Raw genomic sequence first — 22,718 nt, 5'->3', positions numbered from 1 at the left:
AAGCATTTTTCCACAAGGTACACTTTTCTAATATAAAGCACTGCTGTAATCTGATAGTTATTTTTCAATGGCAGAAGAGATTTATTAGTGTGGTACCAGGGAGGAGGGACTTAAGGTATGTGGAGAGACTGAAGAATCTGAGGTTGTTCTGCTTAGACCAGAGAAGGTTAAGGGGAGATTTAATAGAGGTGTTAAAAATTGAGGCACATTGAGAGAGTAGGTAGGAAGAAACTGTTTCCACTGGCAGGAGGGTCGATAACCAGAGGACGCAGATTTAAGGTTATTGGCAAAAGAACCAGAGAAGGAGATGGGGAGACTTTTTTTTAACCAACACATTGTTATGATCTGGAATGCACAACCTGAAAGGGTGCTGGAAGCAGATTCAGTTATAACTTTCAAAATGGATTTGGTTGAATACTTAAAGGGGAAAAAAATGCACGGTTATGGGGAAAGAGCAGGAGGAAGTGGGACTAATTGAATAGCTCTTTCGAAGAGCCAGCACAGGCACGATTGGCCGCATGGCCTCCATATGTGCTGTATGATTCTATGGTTACATAAAATGTACTGTTACATGAAGAGTTTACGGATTTCATTTTCCACTAGGTCCCTTCTAACTTGCCCACCTCATAATTCTCTCACATGGGCACAAGCTGTTGCAGCAATAAGAACAATGTTGATAAGGAAACCACCAGCAACACGAAAAATAAACCTCAATAAGAAGCAATAAAAAGGGAAATAATTGGGGTGGTGGTAGAGACCTTTAACATGTTTAAGGGTTTCCCAAGGCTGAAAGTACTGCAGTTTCACAGTTGTGGTCTATGCTGTTTTCTGAACCTTGTGTGTTTTTAATCTTGGAAACGTGCTTGCAACTATTTGTTTTTTGACTAAAGACAAAATAGTTCAACACTAAATTGCAAAATAAGATGAATAATTGAGAGAGGTATGGTAAAATGGTGGTCAATCCCTTCCATTAGGGTTGAACTATTCCTGGAGGCTTTGTCACATGATGTCTCACCGACAACTACCCCATCCAGTAAAAGCCTTTTTCTTCCCCCTATCTCCAATATTTTAAAAACTCACTTGCATTTATACAGCACTTTTCACATTTTCAGGACATCACAAAGCACTTTACAGCAAATGAAGTATTTTTTGAAGTGTACTCACTGTTATAGTGTAGGAAATGCAGCAGCCAATTTGCACACAGCAAGGTCCCACACACAGCATTGCGATAATGACCAGATAATCTGTTTTTGTGATGTTGATTGAGCGATAAGTATTGGCCGGGACACCAGGTAGAACTCCCCTGCCCTTTTTCAAAACAGTGCTGTTGGATCTTTTATTTCCACTTGAGCTTGATGTTTCATTCAAAAGACGGCACCTCCAACAGTGCAGCACTCCCTCAGTACTGCACTAGAGTGTCAGCCTAGATTGTTGTGCTCACAACCTTCAGACTCAGAGGCAAGAATGCTACCAACTGAGCCACAGCTGATACTGTAAATTAAGTGTTCAAAGATTTTTTAATGCCCCTATGATTTTTTTTTCTCCTGGGTTGCTTGAAGCTGTATCGAGGAAATTCATTCCCAGACATCGATTCAGCTGTACATGTCTTAACACGCACCAAGTCCTGTTCCCCGATCACTCCTGTGCTCACTGACCTCATTGGCTTTTGGTCAAGCAACGTCTTGATTTTACAATTCTTATCTTTGTTTTCATGATCTCACCCCTCCCTATCTCTGTAATCTCCTCCAGCCCCACAACCCTCCGAGATATCTCTGCTCCTCTAATTCTGGCCTCTTGAGCATCCTCGATTTTAATCACTCCACCATTTTTGGCTGCGCCTTCAGTTGCCTGGGTCCCAAGCTTTGGAATTCCCTCCCTGCACCTCTCCGCCTCTCCACCTCACTTTCCTCCTTTAAGACACTCCTTAAAACCTACCTGTTTGAGCAAGCTTTTGGTTATTTAACCTAATATCTCCCTATGTGGCTCGGTGTCGTACTTGGTTTTATAATGCTCGTGTGAAGCGCCTTGAGATGTTTTATTATATTGAAGGTGCTATATAAATGTATGTTGTTGTTGATGTGGAGGGTTGGCAACCCTATTCTCCACTATTGCCATCTCAGCAATTTTTCTTTTAAGTTGCTTTGGTAAGTATTGTGCGAATGTTATATATAACACAACCTCAAATGCTGCTGATAAGCCAGTTCAGCAATTTCCAAGTCCTCAACTGTGCTTCCTTAATTCCCAGTGTAACTACCACAAACTACAGTTATTCAGTTAATAATAAATATTTTTTACCATTTAAGTGTTTACTAAATCTGTTTTATCACGTTGACGAAGTGTCATACCATACTGGCACACCCAGTGTGCTGTGCCTTGGGTTATCAACCTCCAGGAGTCTCCAGGATTGTCCGGGAGTCTCCAGGAATTGAAGTCATTGCTTCAGGACAGGAGAAAACTCATTGGGGCAATAAAACATTTGAGTTTTTAAAAATATTTTCTTCAGACACTTTTTTTTTTACTAGTTATTAAAATATAGGACATGATGGAGAAAAGCGCTGTTTGATTGACAGTCAAAAATCATCCAATCAGGTAATGAAAAGCCTTTTTGCTTTCCCATTGGCCGAGGAAACGGGCAACCAATGGTGGCAGGGTGTATGGAAGCAGGAAGTCATGTGATGCCCCACCCAGCTAACCCCCCCCCCATCCTCCGTTACTTCCTGGGAAGTTCGGTCACCTGAGGTCCCAGGAGGCAGCAGGATCAGAAGTAGCTTTGGTATAAAGGTCATGTGCCCATCTTCCAAACCAAGGGAATTGTGTGAGGCCTTAGGAGTGTGGGAGAAAACAACATAAAGCTTTATGAAATGGCAGATTATAAAATGAAAGAGTAAATAAATGTGAGACTCGAGACCAAGTAAAGTTCAAACGAGAGCACAAAATCTAGGCCGACACTTCAGTACAGTGCTGAGTGAGTGCTGCGCTGTCAAAGGTGCCCTTAAAGCATAGGCTCTGTTTGCTGTCTCTCACGTGGATGTAGAAGATCCCATGGTACTATTTCAAAGGGAAGTTCTGGCTAATATTTATCTGTCAACCAACATCACCAGAACAGATTATCTGGTCGCTGCTGTTTGTGGGAGCTTGCTGTGCACAAATTGGCTGCCATGTTTCCTGCATTACAACAGTGACTACACTTCAAAAAGTACTTGATTTGGCTGTAAAGCGCTTGGGAACATCCTGAGGCTCTGAAAGGTGCTATAACAATGCAGGTCTTTATTTTTATATTGGGAGACCAGTGGGGAAGTGCATTGGAGCTTCCTACTGACCAAAAGGATCTGGTGACTGCGGGAGAGAGAAGGGGGAAGGAATAAAACTAACAACTAGACTGTAGCAAACCTGACAGTAACATACTGTGTGTATCTTCTGTAGTTACTTTATCACCTGAACCCAAATGAAGAGGCGGTTTGAGAACAAATCTGTTGAAAAAAAGCTTTTTCTCTAAAGTTCAATAGAATATGCATGTTTCTCCACTGAAAGTAAAGGAGGAAGCTGAAAGACTTTCTGCTATTGTAATTTTGCACTATTTTACACGGCACAGATGGAGTAATCAGCTTCACCACAGAAGGGGAAACCCGGGAAAGTGAGTTTGCAAAAGGCAACGGTTCAAGTATTGATTAATTGATCCACAACGGTTCCTCATTGGTTACAAATCTCTGCAACTCTCTCCGCTTCCTTTTTAACTCGCCTAATCAATCGCCACCATTTTTGATAATACCACCTCGTGCCCAAATATGGTTGGGCCTCAGCCCATCGCTGAGGCAGTGCCAAGGCAACACTTAACAAGCTGACATTCCACGTGCTTCCTGACTTCTGTGCCTCATTAACAGCAGAACCATCTTTCCTAGGCCATAGGAGTCTCCAGAATAACCCTCACAGCACCTTTGTTCAGATAGCGATGGTGAGGTGTTCACTGATCTGTTGCGAGTGGGTTATTCTAGGTATACTCCTGTGACCCTGCGCCCATACACCTAACAATTTTAGCGGCAGAGAATTACACAGTTGAGAAGTTGTGCGCATTCATTACCATGACACGAACTTGGGGTGCAAAATCTTAGTATCTTGTGGCTACGTCCAGTTCTATGCTGCATTGTCAGTTGTGTTTTTTTGGTATCCTGGCAACAGCCAGAGCCAGCAGCTAATTCTTTTTCCTCACATTTGCCAGCACTAAGCGACCTGAGTGCTAATACTTTGAATTACTGTGCTCCTGAAAGTATCTGCTGTGTCCTCCACATGGTAAGGTGATATAGTTAGACAGTTTCCAATAGTATTGCTTCACACTCACCATTATACCAGGCTAAAAATGGATAAATTATGAGGACAGGTTGCATAGTCTGGGCTTGTATTACTTTGACTATTGAAGATTAAGGGGTGATCTAATTGAGGTGTTTAAGATGATTAAAGGAGTTGATAGGGTAGATAGAGAGAAACTATCTCCTCTGAGTCATTGAGTCATAGAGCACTGAAACAGGCCCGACGGCCCACTGAGTCTGTGCCGACCATCAACCTCTGGCGAGAGAGTCAAACATGAAGGAGCTATAACCTTAAAATTAGAGCTCGGCCATTCAGGGATGATGTCAGAAGGCACTTCTTCACAAAAAGAGTAGTGAAAATCTGGAACTTTCTGCCTCAAAAAGCTGGTGAGGCTGGTGGGGGGGGGGAGGGGTCAATTGAAATTTTCAGAATTCAGATTAATCGATTTTTGTTAGGCAAGGACCAAGGCGGGTAGATGGCGTTAAAATACAGATTAACCTTGATCTAATTGAATGATGGAACAGACTCAGTGGGCTGAATGGCCTCCTGCTGTTTCTGCATTGCCACCGCTTAAAGAGTAAGATTCAATCGTGGCTTTCCAAAGAGAATTAGGTAAGCGCTTGAAGGGAAAAACATTGTACAGCTACGAGGAGAGAATGGGGAATTGGGACTAGCTGGGTTGCTCTTGCAGAGAGCCAGCACGGACTCGGCAGGCTGAATGGCCTCCTTCTGTACTGTAACCATTCTGTGATTCTAAAAACAATAGTGGTGGAAACTTGGGAAACGGTCACATGCCAGTCCTCATGGTAGAAGAATGTGTGTAATGCAAATCAAGTTAGCGAAACGACAGGGGAGATTTTATGTAGGTGATGGGGCTGGCGAGAGGCCCGCGTCGTCTCTGTGTGGGAAGGCCACCACATTACGTGCTAATCAGGCACTTAAGTGGACAACTGCGGGTCCTCCCTGGGATTAAAGACCCTGGGGATAGAAGTCCCACCTGCTGAGGGCTGCCAACCTATCAGAGGCTGGAAGCTCTTTTCCTTTTTTTTCCAAAAATATACTTTATTCATAAAAATCTATTTAAAAAATGCATTATAAAACAGTTCCAACCAGTTCCAAGTTGACATTCCAGAAAGTGCAAAAGAAATCAGTTTTCTTCAATACAGAATGTGAGTTACCTCACAACCCTTCCATTCCATTTTACGTGCAATGTACATTTGCATTACACAGCAAAACCATATTTTGGTGCATACAGCCCAAGGGGTTTTACACAGGTTCCGGTTCACTATGGTGGTTCACTATGGTGGGAGGACCTTACACCGTGGCCTTTCCTCATTGAACCTTTGCAGTGGCTGCCCCAAGCTTTAGTGCGTCCCTCAGCACATAGTCCTTGTCCTTGGACTGTGCCAGTCTGCAACACTCGGTCGTGGACAACTCTTTTCGCTGGAAGACCAGCAAGTTTCGGGCAGACCAAAGAGCATCTTTCACCGAATTGATGGTCCTCCAGCAGCAGTTGATATTTGTCTTTTACTCAGCAGCACTACTGTGGAGGCAGTGGCTGCTGCCAATAATGCACCCACCCGAGGCCTGGGATCGTCAAGGGACCCAGGACACAGGTAAGTCACAGCGGGAGGATTTTGCAGGGGAGGGGGGTGTAGAAGGGTCGGCAGAAAGGGCAGGGGGTGGCACTCAGCATGCCACCCCCTTCCCAATGCCAGGTCCCTCGATAAGGCACTAACTGCCTTTGAACAAGGAACCCCCCACCCCCGTCCCCGCCCCCGCCCTGGGAGCCAGCAAACAACCCACACGGGTTTGCTTGTTGTCCTCCTCGTATGGCAACAGGCCCACCCACGGCTGGGCTAATACCGGTGGAGATGGGATGAGGCTCTTAATTGGCCATTAATTGCCCACTTAAGGCCCTCAGTTGGCAGCAGGGTGGGAAGGCCATGGGCCTTTCCACCATGGACTTAATTGGGGTGGAAGCAGGAAGGTGGCGGTGACCCCACCCCCCCAACATCCCACCCAATTAAATGCTTCCCCCCCCCCCCCTCCAAACTTATCAATGGGAGAGAATAAAATCCCCCTCTGCATGTTTAAAATGGGGCTCAGGGTAGAACACCAGCTGTCCACTCTGATCTTTTATTTATTTTTTTATTGATACAGCACTGAAACAGGCCCTTCGGCCCACGAGTCTGTGCCGACCATCAACCACCCATTTATACTAATTCTACACTAATTCCATATTCCTACCACATCCCCACCTGTCCCTATATTTCCCTACCACCTACCTATACTATGGGCAATTTATAAAGGCCAATTTACCTATCAACCTGCAAGTCTTTGGCATGTGGGAAGAAACCGGAGCACCCGGAGGAAACCCATGCAGACACAGGGAGAACTTGCAAACTCCACACAGGCAGTACCCAGAATTGAACCCGGGTCGCTGGAGCTGTGAGGCTGCGGTGGTAACCACTGCGCCACTGTGCCGCCTTTCATCTGTCAGATGGAATTAAGTCAGATCCGCTAGGCTGAAAGTTTCCTGTCTCACCACGGGCTATGACACATGTAGAATGAGTTTGGAGCATGGCTCATACTAGCCCTTAGTAGTGAAGGCCCACAATACTAACCTCCCACAAATTTCAAGACAGAAAGGATAACTGGTGTGGATAATGGGAAATGGCGCATATGTGCAGTAGGGGATTCTTTCTGTAAAGAGTGTAGGACAGGAGGTGGCCATTCAGCCCTTCGAGCCAGTTCCACCACCCATGGCTGATCTGTATCTTAACTCCATCGACCCACCTCCGTTCCGTGACCCTTAATACCCTTGTCTAACAATTAAGGCTAGAATTTATGCACACTGTTGGTGCAAGGATAAAGAGCTTTATTTTGAATCTGTCCTGGGAATCTTTGCTGGAATTGACAGACATTCCTTAACCCGATTATAAAATCCCCCCCCAAAATATGCAGCAAAAAAAATTGTCAGCATGCTCTCCCCAAATTATTGATCATATTTTAAAATTAGAGAAGGAACTATGTTTATTTTCTGAAGAACAACATTGAAAAGTAAATATATTAGTTTAGCAGTGACAACCTGAGGACATTAATAAGATACTAAATAAAAGCCAATTCTTTCTCCGTTGCTCCCACCACCCTCCACCAACTATTGTTGGTTACTGTATTTACCATGTGGAGATTAGAGTGGATATTCACAACAGCACAAGGTAAGAAGGTGCTAGTGGTCAAAAGGGGTGACAATTATTTGAAATGAAGTATTTATGCTCCTTGTTTGTTGTAGCCAAGTGCTATGATCTGTACCCCCAAGTGCTCCATCTCATAAATGACTGTTGTTTTTGAATAGATGCCGCACATTCTGTCTTAGTTTACCTAGGCTGGGCGTGAACATGGTATCCAGTATCGGCTATGCTTGATGTACCAATTGGCGACACCTCGTCCTTCACAAAAGCATGCCTCTGTTTAAAAATTCATTCGAAAAAATTGCCTCCAAATACCCGAATGTAAGGGCTTACTTGGACAGGCCTGAATTTGTGTGTCTGAGAGAGAAATGTTTTTAATTGTTTATCAATCCTAATCTCAACAACGCTCATGAAGCTCAACACCATCCAAGACAAAGCAGTTTGCTTGATTGGCACCCCATCCACCACCTTCAACATTCACTCCCTCCACCAGCGACGCACAGTGGCAGCAGTGTGTACCATCTACGAGATGCACTGCAGTGTGTACCATCTACAAGATGTACATGCAGGGCAGCACAGTGGCGCAGTGGTTAGCTCTACAGCCTCACAGCTCCAGGGACCCGGGTTCAATTCTGGGTACTGCCTGTGCGGAGTTTGCAAGTTCTCCCTGTGACTGCGTGGGTTTTCGCTGGGTGCTTCGGTTTCCTCCCACAGCCAAAGACTTGTAGGTTGATAGGTAAATTGGCCATTATAAATTGCCCCTAGTATAGGTAGGTGGTAGGGGAAGGTGGGGATATGGTAGGAATATGGGATTAATGTAGGATTAGTATAAATGGGTGGTTGATGGTCGGCACAGACTCGGTGGGCCGAAGGGCCTGTTTCAGTGCTGTATCTCTAAGTAAAATAAATAAATAAACTCACCAAGACTCCTTGGGCAGCAAATGCATGGGAACACCATGACCTGCAAGTTCCTTCCAAACCACACACCATCCTGACTTGGTTCCTTCACTATCACTGGGTCAAAGTCCTGGAACTTCCTCCCTAACGGCACTGTGGGTGTACCTTCACTACGCGGGATCCAGTGGTTCAAGAAGGCAGCTCACCACCACCTTCTCAAGGGAAATTAGGGATGGGCAACAAATGCTGGCCTTGTCAGTGACGCCCATATTCCAAGCACAATTCACTGTTTATGGTGATTGATATTCAGTTGCATGGAACACGCAATCTCAGGCCACTATCGAATCCTTTGGCCCTTCTCATTCAGGAAAAATATTCCACCAGATTAATAAATATTTTCAGAGGCACTGTGTTGGTTGGAATTTAATAATTCAGCTTGTTTTATTCCAGTTAACTTTGTTTACAAGTGTTATGATTTAAAAGAGTAAAATGACCATGTTGAGACTTACCAGCTTCAGACTTCCTCTTCTGCACTGGAGCTGCCCACAGGAGGAAGTCTGGAACCGTTTCAACATATAGGATGGATACCAGAATGTAACAATTGTGAATCTATCCAGCCTAGGTTAGCCAATGATATCTTTAGTTTCTGCTTTTCATTTAAATACCCAATTACTTCTCAAAGTGACTCCCCAGTTGAGTGACTAACAGCAAAGATTTGGAATGTAAATGGCTACCCAGTTCCTCATTTAGAACATTGTGCTCGCAAGTTGGAAATAAAGCCAAACAAAAAGGGGTATGAAGGAATCAGTAGGTCAGTATTAGCAGCCTAACCAATGCCAGTGAGTGCATTGGAATAAGATCAAGCTGTGGAGCTGAACCAGTCACTGCCAAAGTAGCAATATTGCTGCAGCCAGTGCTTTTTCACTGTCGCTGTTAAATCCATTACTAAGTTCCCTAATGTGTCAATAAAGGTCAATTAATGTTCCCAAACAAAGCAGTTTAGAATCATTCAGCCTCATGATGACAAAAAATGGTATTGCAACCAAAAACACAGTTCAGCAATTCTGTAACTAGTCCAAGAAGTTACCACAAGAATCTAAATCTGAATTGCAACACGAATTTATGTTGTTATATTTATGCCTCCACCCCCACACTCTCCAAATCTTAATGAACTGAATCACAGCTAAGACTGTTCAATTTGTACAATTGAACGGTTGATTTGATGGCAATGGAACAGTACAAAATAAAAACAGGAAAAGCACAGTGGACTGGGTGGCACCCGAAAGATTAATGTCTAGACTGCCACGACAGAGGATTACACCTGAATAACTCTGTTTCTGTTGTTAATGGGCCTGCAGTGCAGTGCTAGATTCCTAGCAGTCTATTTTATCGCAACCAAATGAAAATAAAAGAAAAATAATTCTGGGAAGATTATTTACGGTGTAGATTTAGGAAGGTGCACCTTTCAAAGTGTAAGCTTTAGGTGAAGATGTTACCCTGAGTAGTGGGGGTTTCTGTTAACATGATATGGGAGTTCACTTTGAGGAATGAATTTTCAATTCAAAACCTTTGTTGGCCTTTGATCTCCATTTCCCTCTCGCTCACTTCTCTTGGGTTTTGCGACTTTTCCAGGTCCTTGAGGCCACCAGGGTGACCCGCCGAAAGAGTGCCATGGCTCTGCGCTGGGAAGCTGGCATTTATGCCAACCATGAGGAGAAGCAGTAAATCTCATCATCGCCACTCAAGGAAAGGATCAAGAATATCTTGCATTTGTTGTTGTTGCTGAAGGACTGATGCAATGTAGCGTATTTATTCATTGCAAAGCCACACGCTCCGCAGGAAGACCAAACAGCCACCCTTGTGAGCACGATGAAACAGTGAAGAATGGAGAGGAGCTTCTGAATTTTCAGGTTCAACCCAGATACCACAAGAAAGAAAAGAAGCAAGGACTCCCTTGACAGCGACTGCAGAACGTGAAAAGCCGATTGCTTGTATTTGCTAGCAACCCCATATTTCATCCTCGACGGGCTGTGTTTAATTCACAGTCGCTCAGATTTCCTATGGTATTAGCCTCCGTGTACATAGCCATGGTCCGATCATTTTTTTGCATACACTCTTATTTTCCTTTTTAGTTAAAGCAATCATTTCTCTTCCCTATCTGGGGGGAAAGCAGCGAAAGAGATGTGTCTTGATGCAGTCTTTGAGAGTGGCAGGGAGCTTTGTCTAAGGCAGCAAATTCCAATAAGTTGTACTGCAGAAAACTGCAGAGCATCAGGCTCAATCAATTCTTCACCCTCTCTTTGATGTGCATCCTGAGCCTACACTTTTGTCATTCACACATTGTCAAAGTTGGCAGCAGCAAAGAAAGAGTCCACTATTCCAATTCTAACTCTACGAGCAATAGGCCAAGGATTAATGCTTTTATTTTCTTAATTTATTGCAGTGAGTAGTGTGCGCCGTGATTGAGAAGCAAAGGGACAGTTGGACAGTCTACATGTGGTGGAGGGGAAGGACATGGAGAGAGTGTTCCTTTGGGGGTTGCTGATTGGTGCAGAACCAGTAATAGGGCAGTAGGTCACCCAAACCGAGTGGCTATACTGAAGCATCCGATATTTTTCTAAGGATAATCTTTTGGTTGAAGCATCAAGATCGTGAAGCACAGGCTCAGTCTATTCTCTGCATGCTCCCTGTTCTTGTAAATGGCCGAGCCGGTTGAAGTACAATCAAAATGTGTCTGCATTACATGCAGTTCATTTACCAGCATTGAGTGGAGGGGTGGATGAGGAAACAGCAGAAAATGGGATTCCATGATTGAACTGAACAGCACAGATCATATACATGGACATGGTTAGTCAAATAGTCCCTGGGACTTCAGCAGAAACTGTATTCCATATAAAAATATTGTTTTAGTTTTTTGGAGGGCCCCAAGAGGCACAGAACAAAATAGGCAGGTTTTAATAATGGATAAGATGACAGGAAGACCTGGCATGATAATTGCATGATAGTGTTTCCTATTCTCAGTGGATAATCATTTGAGACTTACAAAAGATTTGTGGTGTTTATTTCCGTGCTTTTGTATCAATTAAAGATGATCGGGGGCCATCACTTTGACTCAAATGTAATGTATTTTTTTTCTCTCAATTAAGTGATACTGTATGACAAGACTATCAAACTTCCATTGGGAGCATCCTGTGCTGCAAGCAGCATTAAGATGACATTGTGCCAGTGCTGTGACTTCGTGCTATGCAGTTCCCTGCCTTTTCAGTACCTCACGTGCATGTGTTACGAGTGTAGATAGAACAATATAAACATAGGCCGCAGGACAATAAAAGAGGAAACATTACCACTGGACTCCAACTCCACTTAAAACTGTTGAATCTCCTCATCGTAGCAGAAAATACCTAGATATCATCAATTGTATTTTGCAGCCTATTATTAATTTCTGGGTTTATATTTATTCCTTTATTTGTGTGTGTGATATGCAATTTGTTCTATGAAAATATGATTCATCAGTGATCCAACGAGCCAACAATTTTGTGGACAATTGATAATTATGGGACTGAGTGAGGAGTTAATTTTGCAGATAAAGGGAGGTACTAACCTATAACATATTTTGTTTTCATCTCTATATATAAATATATATACATACATATAGATGTGAATTATTGCACATTGAGATTATGCTTGTGGGCCTGAGAATTTACACAAGCAGCTGTGTTTTCAGTGAGGTTTCTCTCTCTACCATAACCTGATTCTACATTTTAAGTCTTTATTACAGACCTGCGCATATTGGTTTATTTGCTGTTCCAAAGGCTGTTGTTTGGCACCAGTAATGCTAACAGACTGACTGATGATTGACGTATTGTTCATCCCAAAGCAACCCAAAGCCCTTGGTACCATGCGCACCAAGAAGTCATTGTTAAATCTCCATTTTACTACCTTCTTGCACTTTTGAATTCGTGAAGGTGTAGCGGGGGAAGGTATATTTTTGCTGTACTTTACTTAGCCTCTTCTTAGGGTTACCCACTCTAGTTGGATGTATTCCTGGAGGTTTCATCACATGACCCACCCCCAACTGCCCCACCCCCACACTCCTGCCTTTGGTTGGCTGACAGATCCATCATCATGGCACCCCAACCTTCCCATGGCCAATTGGAAAGTGAAAAGACTCTTCATTACCTGATATAATAATTCTGGTCCATCAGCCATTACACCATCTCTGATATTTTTACAACTAACAAACAAAATGAAAAAAAATGCAATTATTTTTAATGCCCCTATGACTTTTCTCCTTGGTGTTCCCCGCAGCAGTGTCCTGGAGATTAATCTTCAATTCCGAGAGGCTCCAGGCCAATCCTGGCCTTACCTCTTGGATGTCCTACATGGGTTCACTCCCCTTTCAGGAAAGCCTTCAATCTAAAGACTAGAAAGAGGCATTTTAAGAGATTGAAATGAAGTTGTGTAGGGTGCACTACCTTATCTGGGAGTCAAGGAGTGGCAGATGCAATGCAATATGATGTAATAGCAATGTAATTGTTTGTTGGGCTTTTTATGACGGCCCGCTGCCACATTTTGCTCTGAACACAGGAAAACTTGTCAAGGGCGGCATTGACGAGGAAAGGTTACTAGTCAATACAATGTGATGGTCAGAGGCAGTTAGTAGTTCCTCCATGAGTTTTCCCTTCTCCATTTTATTTATAATGTCCTGTGTGCTTCATTTCACTGAAATGTCTATGGTTGTGAAATTTACAGGTGATTACGTCAACTCCTTAAAAAAAGCAGAGGGGTGAAGGTTTATTGTTTGGAACCCTGACTAGGGATACGTCTGCATTAACTTTCTCCCTTAAAGGGACAGGTCTTTTATCTTTTTTGCATGACCATTTTTGCCCAACCAAGCAGTACTCATGCCTCATTGTGTTTTTATTGATTTGTATTTTCTCTCTTTGCAAATTATGAAAAATATTGAGCTTATGCAATCGCGTAATTACCAAATTCAGGGGGGATGGTCAAAAGGAGCGCATTAGAGGACTTCACCTTGAAGACCACTGCAATCCTGGGAATAAATAACAAGCAAGATAAGCTGTCACTCAGGTTTGCACTGCAACTGCTAGAATCTGTGAGAATGCTAACTTCTTCCAGCCTAATATCAGCTGAGGTTTCTGAGCAAGCTGCTCTTGGTGCTTCAAGGGGGCATAGTTTGGTTGAAAAGTCCTCAATATGATCACAATGCCCTTTTAGATAGGGACATAAATGCCAATGATTCTGCGAGGATTCTCCTGACCTGATAAGCTACGATGTGCCCAAAAGATTGGTACTACGCAATGGCACACCCTGCTCATTTTCCGGAATTTAGTACCAATGTGTATTCTGATCAGCGACAGTTGGTGAGGAAGCATCTGTTTGATGTTTATGGTGCTGCACAATGCGGATAATCTAGTATTTGTTTACCAGAAAGTTGAGGTTGTGCTTGTACCTGTGAGTGGGCGAAAATGTAGTATTTCAGTGATGTTTTCCCATTGCCTGACCTGACTCTGCATTTCATGCTCTGTCTCCACTATATACCTGTGTTGGTTTAGGAATGTAGCACACAAAAAAGAAAGTAACATGGATTGTTTTCAATTTATTGGGGCATTCTGTTGGGTTCGGCGGAGACAAATAATGCCATCTTTTCCCTGCATGAATATATTCACTATTTCCACATTGAGTTACTTCAGGTCTACAGCACAGAAACAGATCACTGAGCCCAACAGTTCTATGTTCCACACAAGCTTCCTCCTGTCTCTCTTTATCTAACCCCATCAGCATAGCCTTCTATTCCTTTCACACTCATGTACGTAGCGTGTTTCACCTTCTGGGTAAAGACATTTCTCCTGATTTTCTGATTGGATTTATTTTTTGTATTTATGGCCTAGTTTTGGACTCAAGTGGAAACATTTTCTCCTCTTAAGTCTACTCTGGGGGGATTCTGCATGTTACTGTGGATACACAGCCTACCTGAACAGTGGTCACTTTCCTTTTAGTTCACTGAGCTGTATTTTCTTGCAAAATTCTGCCCCACCTTTGAAGAGGATAAACTTTCAGTTTATAGAGTGTTGGCGTTCTCAGCTCAAGATTAAGAAAATCGATCACCAGGGAAGAGAACCATCCAGATTCTACTCTATCTGAGCTATTTCTCACACCAGTAGCACTCGCTGAAAGTTTGCTGGAAATGGTGACTTGCCCTGCTCAAGGGTGACTTGCCCTCCGCTATCCATAGATTTACACTGAATTTACAGCACAGAAACAGGCCATTTGGCCCAGCTGATCTATACTGGTGTTTATGCTCCATCAAGCCTCCCCCCACCCTACGTCACCTATACATGGCTTTGTGTTCTTTTATTCCTTTCTCTAAAGAATATTACTTTCCAATGGGCTCTAACATCAATTCTCTGCCCCCGATCCTGAAAGATAGAAGGATATTGCATAGTTCGTGCAAACACATTTCCCACTAATAGAAATTGTATTGTAGCTGGTGGGAATTAGGGTCCAGGACAAGTGATAAGGCAGGGCATGTGTCCTAATATGATGCGTATATTAATGTTAAGACAATGATTGTGTAGGATGTGTGGTATAATAGAGTATATATGATAACATGGGTGTGAATTAATGTAGGCAATGTGACAGCACACGGTGTGATATTACATTGGATACATGTGATATAGGATAGGTTATATAATAACGTAATAACATTGCAATATATAGTTCTACACAGCATTGAAAATGCCATAAGGTTTGGGTACATGGTTGTAACAAAACATGTGTTATGAAGAGTATACGTGTTTATAAGGTGTGGTATATTTGGTAACATCTATTATGATGTAGGATGCATTAAAGTGTAGTATAATGTAGAGTATATGTGATAATGTAGGTTACATGTAATAGTGTAGGGATCTATGTGGTGAAGCAGGGTGTGTTATAAAGTGTGATACAGACAATTGAAACAAAATCAGTCTTCAGTCAGTCAATCAGGTAGGTGTTCCTAGTCAATCAAAATTACCCAACATGTTCACAATGACACATTAACATAACTGGTGCAGCAGAATAGTGCGAGCGGTTCAGATTTTTTTTGTTGGCAACGCCAATGTATTGAAACTTTATTTTCTCGATCTGATGTTATGAACTTTTGTTATGTAGCTATCCAAACAATGCCTAAACTTTATGGAATTATAAATATATTTTAAAGTGAATATTGGCTCAGTATTTTTGTAAGGAGAGCTCCAGTGGAGCAACAAAGATGTATATCACTATGCAGGACTATGTTGCAATAAAACCTGGCTTTGCTTATCTTTCTCTTGTGTTTATTCAGCCTTAAGAATGGAGATTCATTGTGTGGGGGAAAATTGTTGCAATTTTTTGATGGTCTTCCTCATAAGGAACTGGGATGCACTGTTGGTGTGTCTGAATTTTTTTTTAACCTCTATATGTGGCTTGAGGATCTGGTGCACTTGAAGATTGATTTCAACTTTCCCTTCTTGCTACATCGGCGGAATTTTACTCGCCCTCCATCGTCAGGGGTCATGGCGTGGGTGCCCAGACAATTCGTCCGGGAGAGGCCCACCACTGCTTGGCGGCGGGGCCCTTATTTTCATATCTAAATGATAGTAAAATTAAAGAATAATTACTTACCTGGTAGCGACGGCTGTCCCACACCGATATCCCAGCCGCTGTGGCCGGAACTCCCGCGCCTTCGGAACTCCGTTCGGTGTTCTGAGACATATAAGATAATCAGAGGGTTAGATAGGGTGGATAGTGAGAGTCTTTTTCCTCGGATGGTGATGGCAAACACGAGGGGACATAGTTTTAAGTTGAGGGGTGATAGATATAGGACAGATGTCAGAGGTAGTTTCTTTACTCAAAGAGTAGTAGGGGCGTGGAACGCCCTCCCTGCAACAATAGTAGACTCGCCAACTTTAAGGGCATTTAAGTGGTCATTGGATAGACATATGGATGAAAATGGAATAGTGTAGGTCAGATGGTTTCACAGGTCGGCGCAACATCGAGGGCCGAAGGGCCTGTACTGCGCTGTAATGTTCTAATTCTAATTCTAACATGACATTGGTGGGAGGGGGGGAGGAGTAAAAATTTCAGGGGGGAGGGAGCGGGGAAAACCACTCTGATTGGGTGTGGGGATGGTGAGAAGGGCTTGAGGGGCAAAGGTGCTGAAGTTGGAGCATGAAAGGTCGTCATTTTAAAAATTGGTTTTCCGGGAGGATAGGTTATTTTATTTATTGATAATTCAGTGGTGTGGGGGCGGGTCGGTGGGAGAGGGGATTGAAAGTTTCAATAACATTTTATTTTTCATTTCAGTGCGGCGGCACCTTTAAAATTTTCAATCTAGCTGAAGGGCTTGAAGCCCTTTAAAAATGCCGCAGGTGCCTGCACGGTGGCGCCGGACGCCGTTGCTGGGGACAGAGTGACCACCCCCTGTATATCAGTGGGGCAGTCACTCTGCCCCCTCCAGTTAAATGAGCCCGCACGCAAAATATCGTGGCTGCTCAGTGACGGCGCATCCGCACGGGAAGACTGCCGAGATCAGAGCGCATCACCGTGATTTGCGGCACGCTCATAAGGTTCAGCCCATCGTATCTAGTAGCTACATCCAGTAGCCCTGCCAGATGTTAGGAATCCTCAAATTTGCAGAAGGAACGTAGGAACAGGAGGAGGTCATTCAGTTCCTCGAGCCTGTTCTGCCATTTATTTAGAACATGGTTGATCTGTATCTTAACTCCACCTAGCTGCCTTAATTCCATAACCCTTTTAGTACTGAAGAAGACCATTCAGCCCATCATCCTTGTGCACGTGCCAGCTCTCCAATCTCTACTCCAATCCCATTTCCTGACCCTTTTCCCTTTGTCCTTTTAGATTCTTCCTTTCCAAACATCCAATTCCATTTTAAATGATGCTGCACCCTCTACCTCAAGAGGCATTTATGGCAAAGCATTTCATGTTCTAATATTTCTGAGTCAAAACATTTCTTCGAATTTTTCCATTTATTTTTCAAGTGATAGTCCAATGTTGATGACCCCTTATTACTGACTCTGCGATCAGTCAAAACAATGGGCTGAATTTTATCAGCCCTCTAGGGACGGGCAGGGAGGCGGGGGGTGGGGGGTGTCCATAAACTAGCGAGGGAAGGCGGGGGGATGGAATGCCCATCGCCTTCCTGACACCCTTCAATCTTGTTAGGGGTGGAGAAGGCCAAGGACGGCCTTCCCACAAAGAGGTCAATTGAGACCCTTAAGTGTAGTGTTGTGCTGTGATTTAAGTCTTCTTAAAGATAGTTGCAGACTTAACATTCAGATTCAACAGAATACTCTTTATTACCTTAACTATTTACCTTGTATGAGCACTACACATTACTCAGGTCCAGGTCTTGTCCACGCTGCTGTGTGTGCTCTGTCTGCAGGCCGTGTGCTCAGTGTCTCTTTCAAAATGTTGTTCCCTCCTTATATATGTATGATGATGGATGTCATCAGTTACATCAGAGGCCTGGTCTCTTAAGAGTAAAGCTTATTAAAGGTGAGGTCACCACTACACTACATGACATTAAGTGGCCAATAAATGGCCTCTTCCCACTGCCGCTGGCATTTTACCAGGCACCCTCCCTGTGGGCTGCAGGGAGGGGCGGTGGATCACCTGCTTGGGAAATCTGTGGCCTATGGAGAGTACCCCGGCAGCAAAGGCCACCCCTGCACCAACACTGCCCCCCACCCTCAACAACCACTACCCCCAACACCTCTCGCTAGGGCCTGTCTGACTGGCCCCGATGAGCCTGCCCCACTTACCTGCTCTCCAGGGCTCCAGCGCTGCTCCTGGTCCCGAGCCTACAGCGGTGGCCATCACTGCCAGTGGCGCTGCTGAGACTGTTGAGCTGCCAGCCCTCTGATTGGCCGGCAGTTCTTGCAGGCAAGATCCCTGTCCTTAAAGAGACGGGAACGCTGGTGCTCAGCAATTAACTGCCTGAGGGCTGTAAAATGCACCCGGGGAGTCCCCAAAAAGTCTAAAGTGGGGTTCCCCTTGCCTTTCTGGCCCAGCATCATGAGCCTGCCAGCTGCATAAAATCCAGCCCAATCTTTCGCTATTTATTTTCCTAAACTCTTTCATAATACCGTGTGGGTTTTCGCCGGGTGCTCCGGTTTCCTCCCACCGCCAAAGACTTGCAGGTGATAGGTAAATTGGCCATTGTAAATTGCCCTTAGTGTAGGTAGGTGGTAGGGAATATGGCATTACTGTAGGGTTAGTATAAATGGGTGGTTCTTGGTTGGCACAGACTCGGTGGGCCAAAGGGCCTGTTTCAGTGCTGTATCTCTAAATAAAAAATAAGATAAATCCTGAAAATCTAGGTACTGCCTCTGCAAGATATTTCTCTCTACCATTCATCAAAAGACTCTCACCTGTTATGAGAATTTGTTATTAATGTTACTGTACTAAGAAACTTTACTGATATTGCATAGAATTACATAGAATTTACAACACTGAATATGGTTATTTGGCCCAACTGCTCCATGCCATGATTATGCTTGACACCAGCACCCTCCCACCCATCTTTAACTAACCCTATCAGCATAGCCTTCTTTTCCTTTCTCCCTTTTGTAGCTTATCTAGCTTTCTCTTAAATGCATCCAATCCCAGTCACCTCATCCACTCCATTTGGTAGCGAGTTCCACATTCTCACCACTTTCTGGGTAAAGAAGTTTCTCCTGAATTCCCTATTGGATTTATTAGTGCTTATCTTATATTTATGGCCCACAATTTTGGATTCCCCAAAAGTGGAACCATTTCTTCTGCATCTACCCTATCAAACCCCTGAGTATTGAGTGCTTTAATGATTGACACCCAGTCCTGTCCTCACCTGATACCCACAAAGGTGCACTTTCCAGCAATGAGGAGTGACAATTCTGCCTCCCGCACCCCCCACCCATCCCACCCCCGCCCTGCCCCACTCCTGCTGTGTCCCTAAACACTGTAGTTCCCTCACTACCAGTCCCACTGAAAGTAGTTAATTCAGTACAGATCTCAGGTCAAATCTAGGACCTTCTTGAGGTTATATGATGCAGTACCTCAGCACATGATGCATTTCCCCTTTGAGAGATGCCATTTTCTTTTACTTCCTCCTGCCCTCGTTGTCTCCTCCCTGGCAGTACCTTGCCACCAGGGTCATGTTCACCAGCCTCAATCAATTCCAGCAACATCTGTCCTCAGGTATTTCCAGACTCTTGGGAGGTGCGTGACAGTGGTGCCTGGTAACCTTATTGGCAGGTGAGGCACAACTGTACATGGCTAACCATACTACTGCATTACAATGGCAATGGGCACATTGCAATGCATTTTATTTTCTTGAACACCACTATCTTTCATTATGAAAGCAAGGATGAAGAAAAGAGCCAGGTCCTTGCCTTGAGCTGGTTCTTCCCAATATGCACATTGTAAACCTTCATCCTTCCCTCTAATTTCACAGCCCAGGCCTCTTTCTCCCCATGCAATGCCATCCGGTTTCTACCTAAAATGGCAATCAGGGTTCTATTTACATCGTAAGACCTCAGTTTTCATCCTATTGTCTGAAACAGGTGACTGCTTTGGATACCTGCTTTAAATATGTCATCGATGTAAATTAGGCAGTAAGTCTACTGACTGCTTTTTGAGGCCATTAACACTAGGTGAAAGAACTCAAAATCAACCCCAATATTTGTTAAATAGACTTAATTGTTGTGGTTCAAATGTCGAATCAATATTTGTCTCCAAATACTATGGGAATATTCCAGAACACCTTTTCCTCATTCACCCCTGTTTTTTATTCTGCAGAAAACAGGCTGGGATGTTAGTCTATAACTATATTCTAACATTCAATAGAAGCTTTCAAAAGGGAATTGGATAAATATTTGAAGGAGAAAGAATTGTAGGGAATATGGCGAAAGAGTAGAGACTGAGACTATCTGGATTGCTCTTTGGAAGAGCCAGCACCAACTCAGTGGGCTGAATGGCCTCATTCTCTGCTGTACTATTCTATGATTTGTTATTAGTTATCTGGTGTGTGCAAAACTGAATGACATTAACAGTAATAGTCTGATTTTTCAGAGGATATAACCTACTTCTTCCATTTTACCTTACTGTGGATTCCCAATCAGTGATGGAAATATTGTTCTGTAACCAAGCTAGGCCTCTTCCACTCTCTGATAGTATTACAAGATCACTACAGACACGGAGGGCCATCCAGACTTACTCACATGTTAAATGTTTTGAATATTAGAAAGGCAAGAGTGACAAGATGCTCTCTAAATGCTTTTCAAAATACAACTCTAACAAATGACCACATCACAAAATGATACCACTGCCTTAAGCCACCGGCGCAACAAATGCGATTTGTGAACGGAGGGCTTCATCACGGTGATCTGTCCCTGTTTGTAATTGGTTTTGGTTGCTTCCAGTTTCTTTCAGTGTTGCTATCACATTTCAGATGCATTTCAGCAAGACATTCACAGCAGCCTCAACGGGAAGAGCTTCTTGTTGCAACATTCAATAATTCATTAAAGATCATAGGGTTTGCATCCCTCTCTGGAAGTCCTTTCCACATGTTGACCACTCTTGTTGTGAATACGAATTTTTTGGTATCAGTCCTAAATTCCTATTTTACTATCTTTGAATGTGAATCCCCTTGCCCCACCCTCACAGTGCAATTTAAAGTAATATTCAGGATTTACCTTTTCCTGTCCAATCCTATTCAGCTTCTTTCTCTATTTGTCAACTGCAGTTTATTTTATCTTTTGAGTGTAGGGTGAGGGCTGGTGAACAATATCATTCTGCTTTTAACAAGTTGTATATTTCCCCCTGTTCAAAATTCAAGCAACTGGAAAACTCATTTGTACAATATTTTGAAAGCTTCTATACTATTAACCTATTGTCCAATAGTGCAAAGAAAAGAAAGACTTACATTTATTTATTTAGCACCCTTAACTAGCACAGGACATCCCAAAGTGCTTTACAGCCAATTAAGTACTTTTGACGTGTATTCACTATTGTAATGTAGGAAATGCAGCAGCCAATTTACACGCAGCAAGCTCCCACACACAGCAATGTGATGATAACCAGATCATCTGTTTTAGTGATGTTGGTTGAGGGATAAATGTTGGCCCAGGACACCAGGGAGAATTCCCCTGCTCTTCTTTGAAATAGCGTCATAGGATTTTTACATCAATCTGAAAGGGCAGACGGGGCCTCGGTTTAACGTTTCTTTCAAAAGGCAGGAACCACATATCATTCTCAATTTCAAGAGAGTAATGGTTAAACTTTAGACAGTGTGGGCTTTTGAAAGGCAGGAGGAATAACGTGGATAATGAAGTCTACAACCTTTGGTACTATCCTGATGGACAGAAAGGTTTTATAACAATCCGTTATTATAATATGTTCTTAAGGACAATGAAACATGAGAGGAATGGATCAATAATGTCCTGTGACATATAATGGATAAGTAACCATGGTCTCTTTGATTTTATTGATTGCCTTGTGCAATTGGGGTAACATTTATCCCCAAAAATTGGCCAGTTCTTTTTCTGTTTTGTTTATTCCATCCTTAGGAGTTAAGCCTTAATAATGATTGGGCAGATGATGCATAGACAGGGTACCATTGACAGGCATTTCCCAGCCTTTTCATTTGTTTGCACAAAATCTGCCCTATTTGTATACCCATGTTCAGTTGGACTTTTGCGCGTTTGCTCAGAGTTATAAGCCACAATAACAGAAAACCAACATGTTCTATTATTTTTAAATCTTTTTATGTTCAAAATTAAACAATTATTTTTGGAGGTGTTTATTTGCAAGTGTTATTGAAATCATAGCATGATACGCACAGAAGGAGGCCATTCAGCCCATCATGCCTGTGCCAGCTCTAGGAAAGAGCTATCCAATTAATCCCACCCCCTATTCTTTCCCCATAGCCCTTCCAATGTTTCCTTTTTAAGTATTTATCCAATTCCCTTTTGAAAGTTACCTTTGAATCTGCTTCCACCACCCTTTCAGGCAGTGCATTCCAAATCAGAACAACTTACTGCATAAATTTTTTCCCTCATCTCCCGCCTAGTTGTTTTGCCAATTATCTTAAAATCTGCATCCTCTGATTACCGACCCTGCTGCCAATAGAAACAGTTTCTCCCTTACCTACTCTATCAGCACCCTTTAGAATTTGAACAATCTCTTAAGTGTACCATTAACCTTTTCTGATCTGGGGAGAACAAACCCAGTTTCTTTAGTCTCTCCACATAACTGAAGTCCCTCAACCCTGGCACCATT

At 43.2% G+C, this 22,718-nt stretch overlaps 1 protein-coding gene across 5 annotated transcripts in view; it reads left to right on the top strand.

The window, feature by feature from the left end:
• LOC137369448 (paralemmin-1-like) overlaps positions 1 to 22,718 on the top strand; it is a 492,534-nt gene that overhangs the window by 461,330 nt on the left and 8,486 nt on the right. For 3 of the 5 annotated variants that reach the window (XM_068030674.1, XM_068030675.1, XM_068030677.1), the window contains one exon: positions 10,029 to 15,719. The exons of 1 other annotated variant lie outside the window; for it this stretch is intronic. In XM_068030674.1, the coding sequence (XP_067886775.1) occupies positions 10,029 to 10,121 (93 nt within the window). In that variant the 3' untranslated portion in view covers positions 10,122 to 15,719. Of the gene's footprint in view, positions 1 to 3,592; positions 3,635 to 10,028; positions 15,720 to 22,718 lie in introns of those variants that run through there. One more of the 5 variants, XM_068030676.1, reaches the window with a different exon arrangement.

The sequence above is a fragment of the Heterodontus francisci genome, chromosome 4 (genome assembly GCF_036365525.1).
Source record: "Heterodontus francisci isolate sHetFra1 chromosome 4, sHetFra1.hap1, whole genome shotgun sequence".
In the NCBI taxonomy this organism is placed as follows: domain Eukaryota; kingdom Metazoa; phylum Chordata; class Chondrichthyes; order Heterodontiformes; family Heterodontidae; genus Heterodontus; species Heterodontus francisci.
Note: the sequence above shows the minus strand (reverse complement) of the source record. Positions and strands in the feature narration are given on the sequence as shown.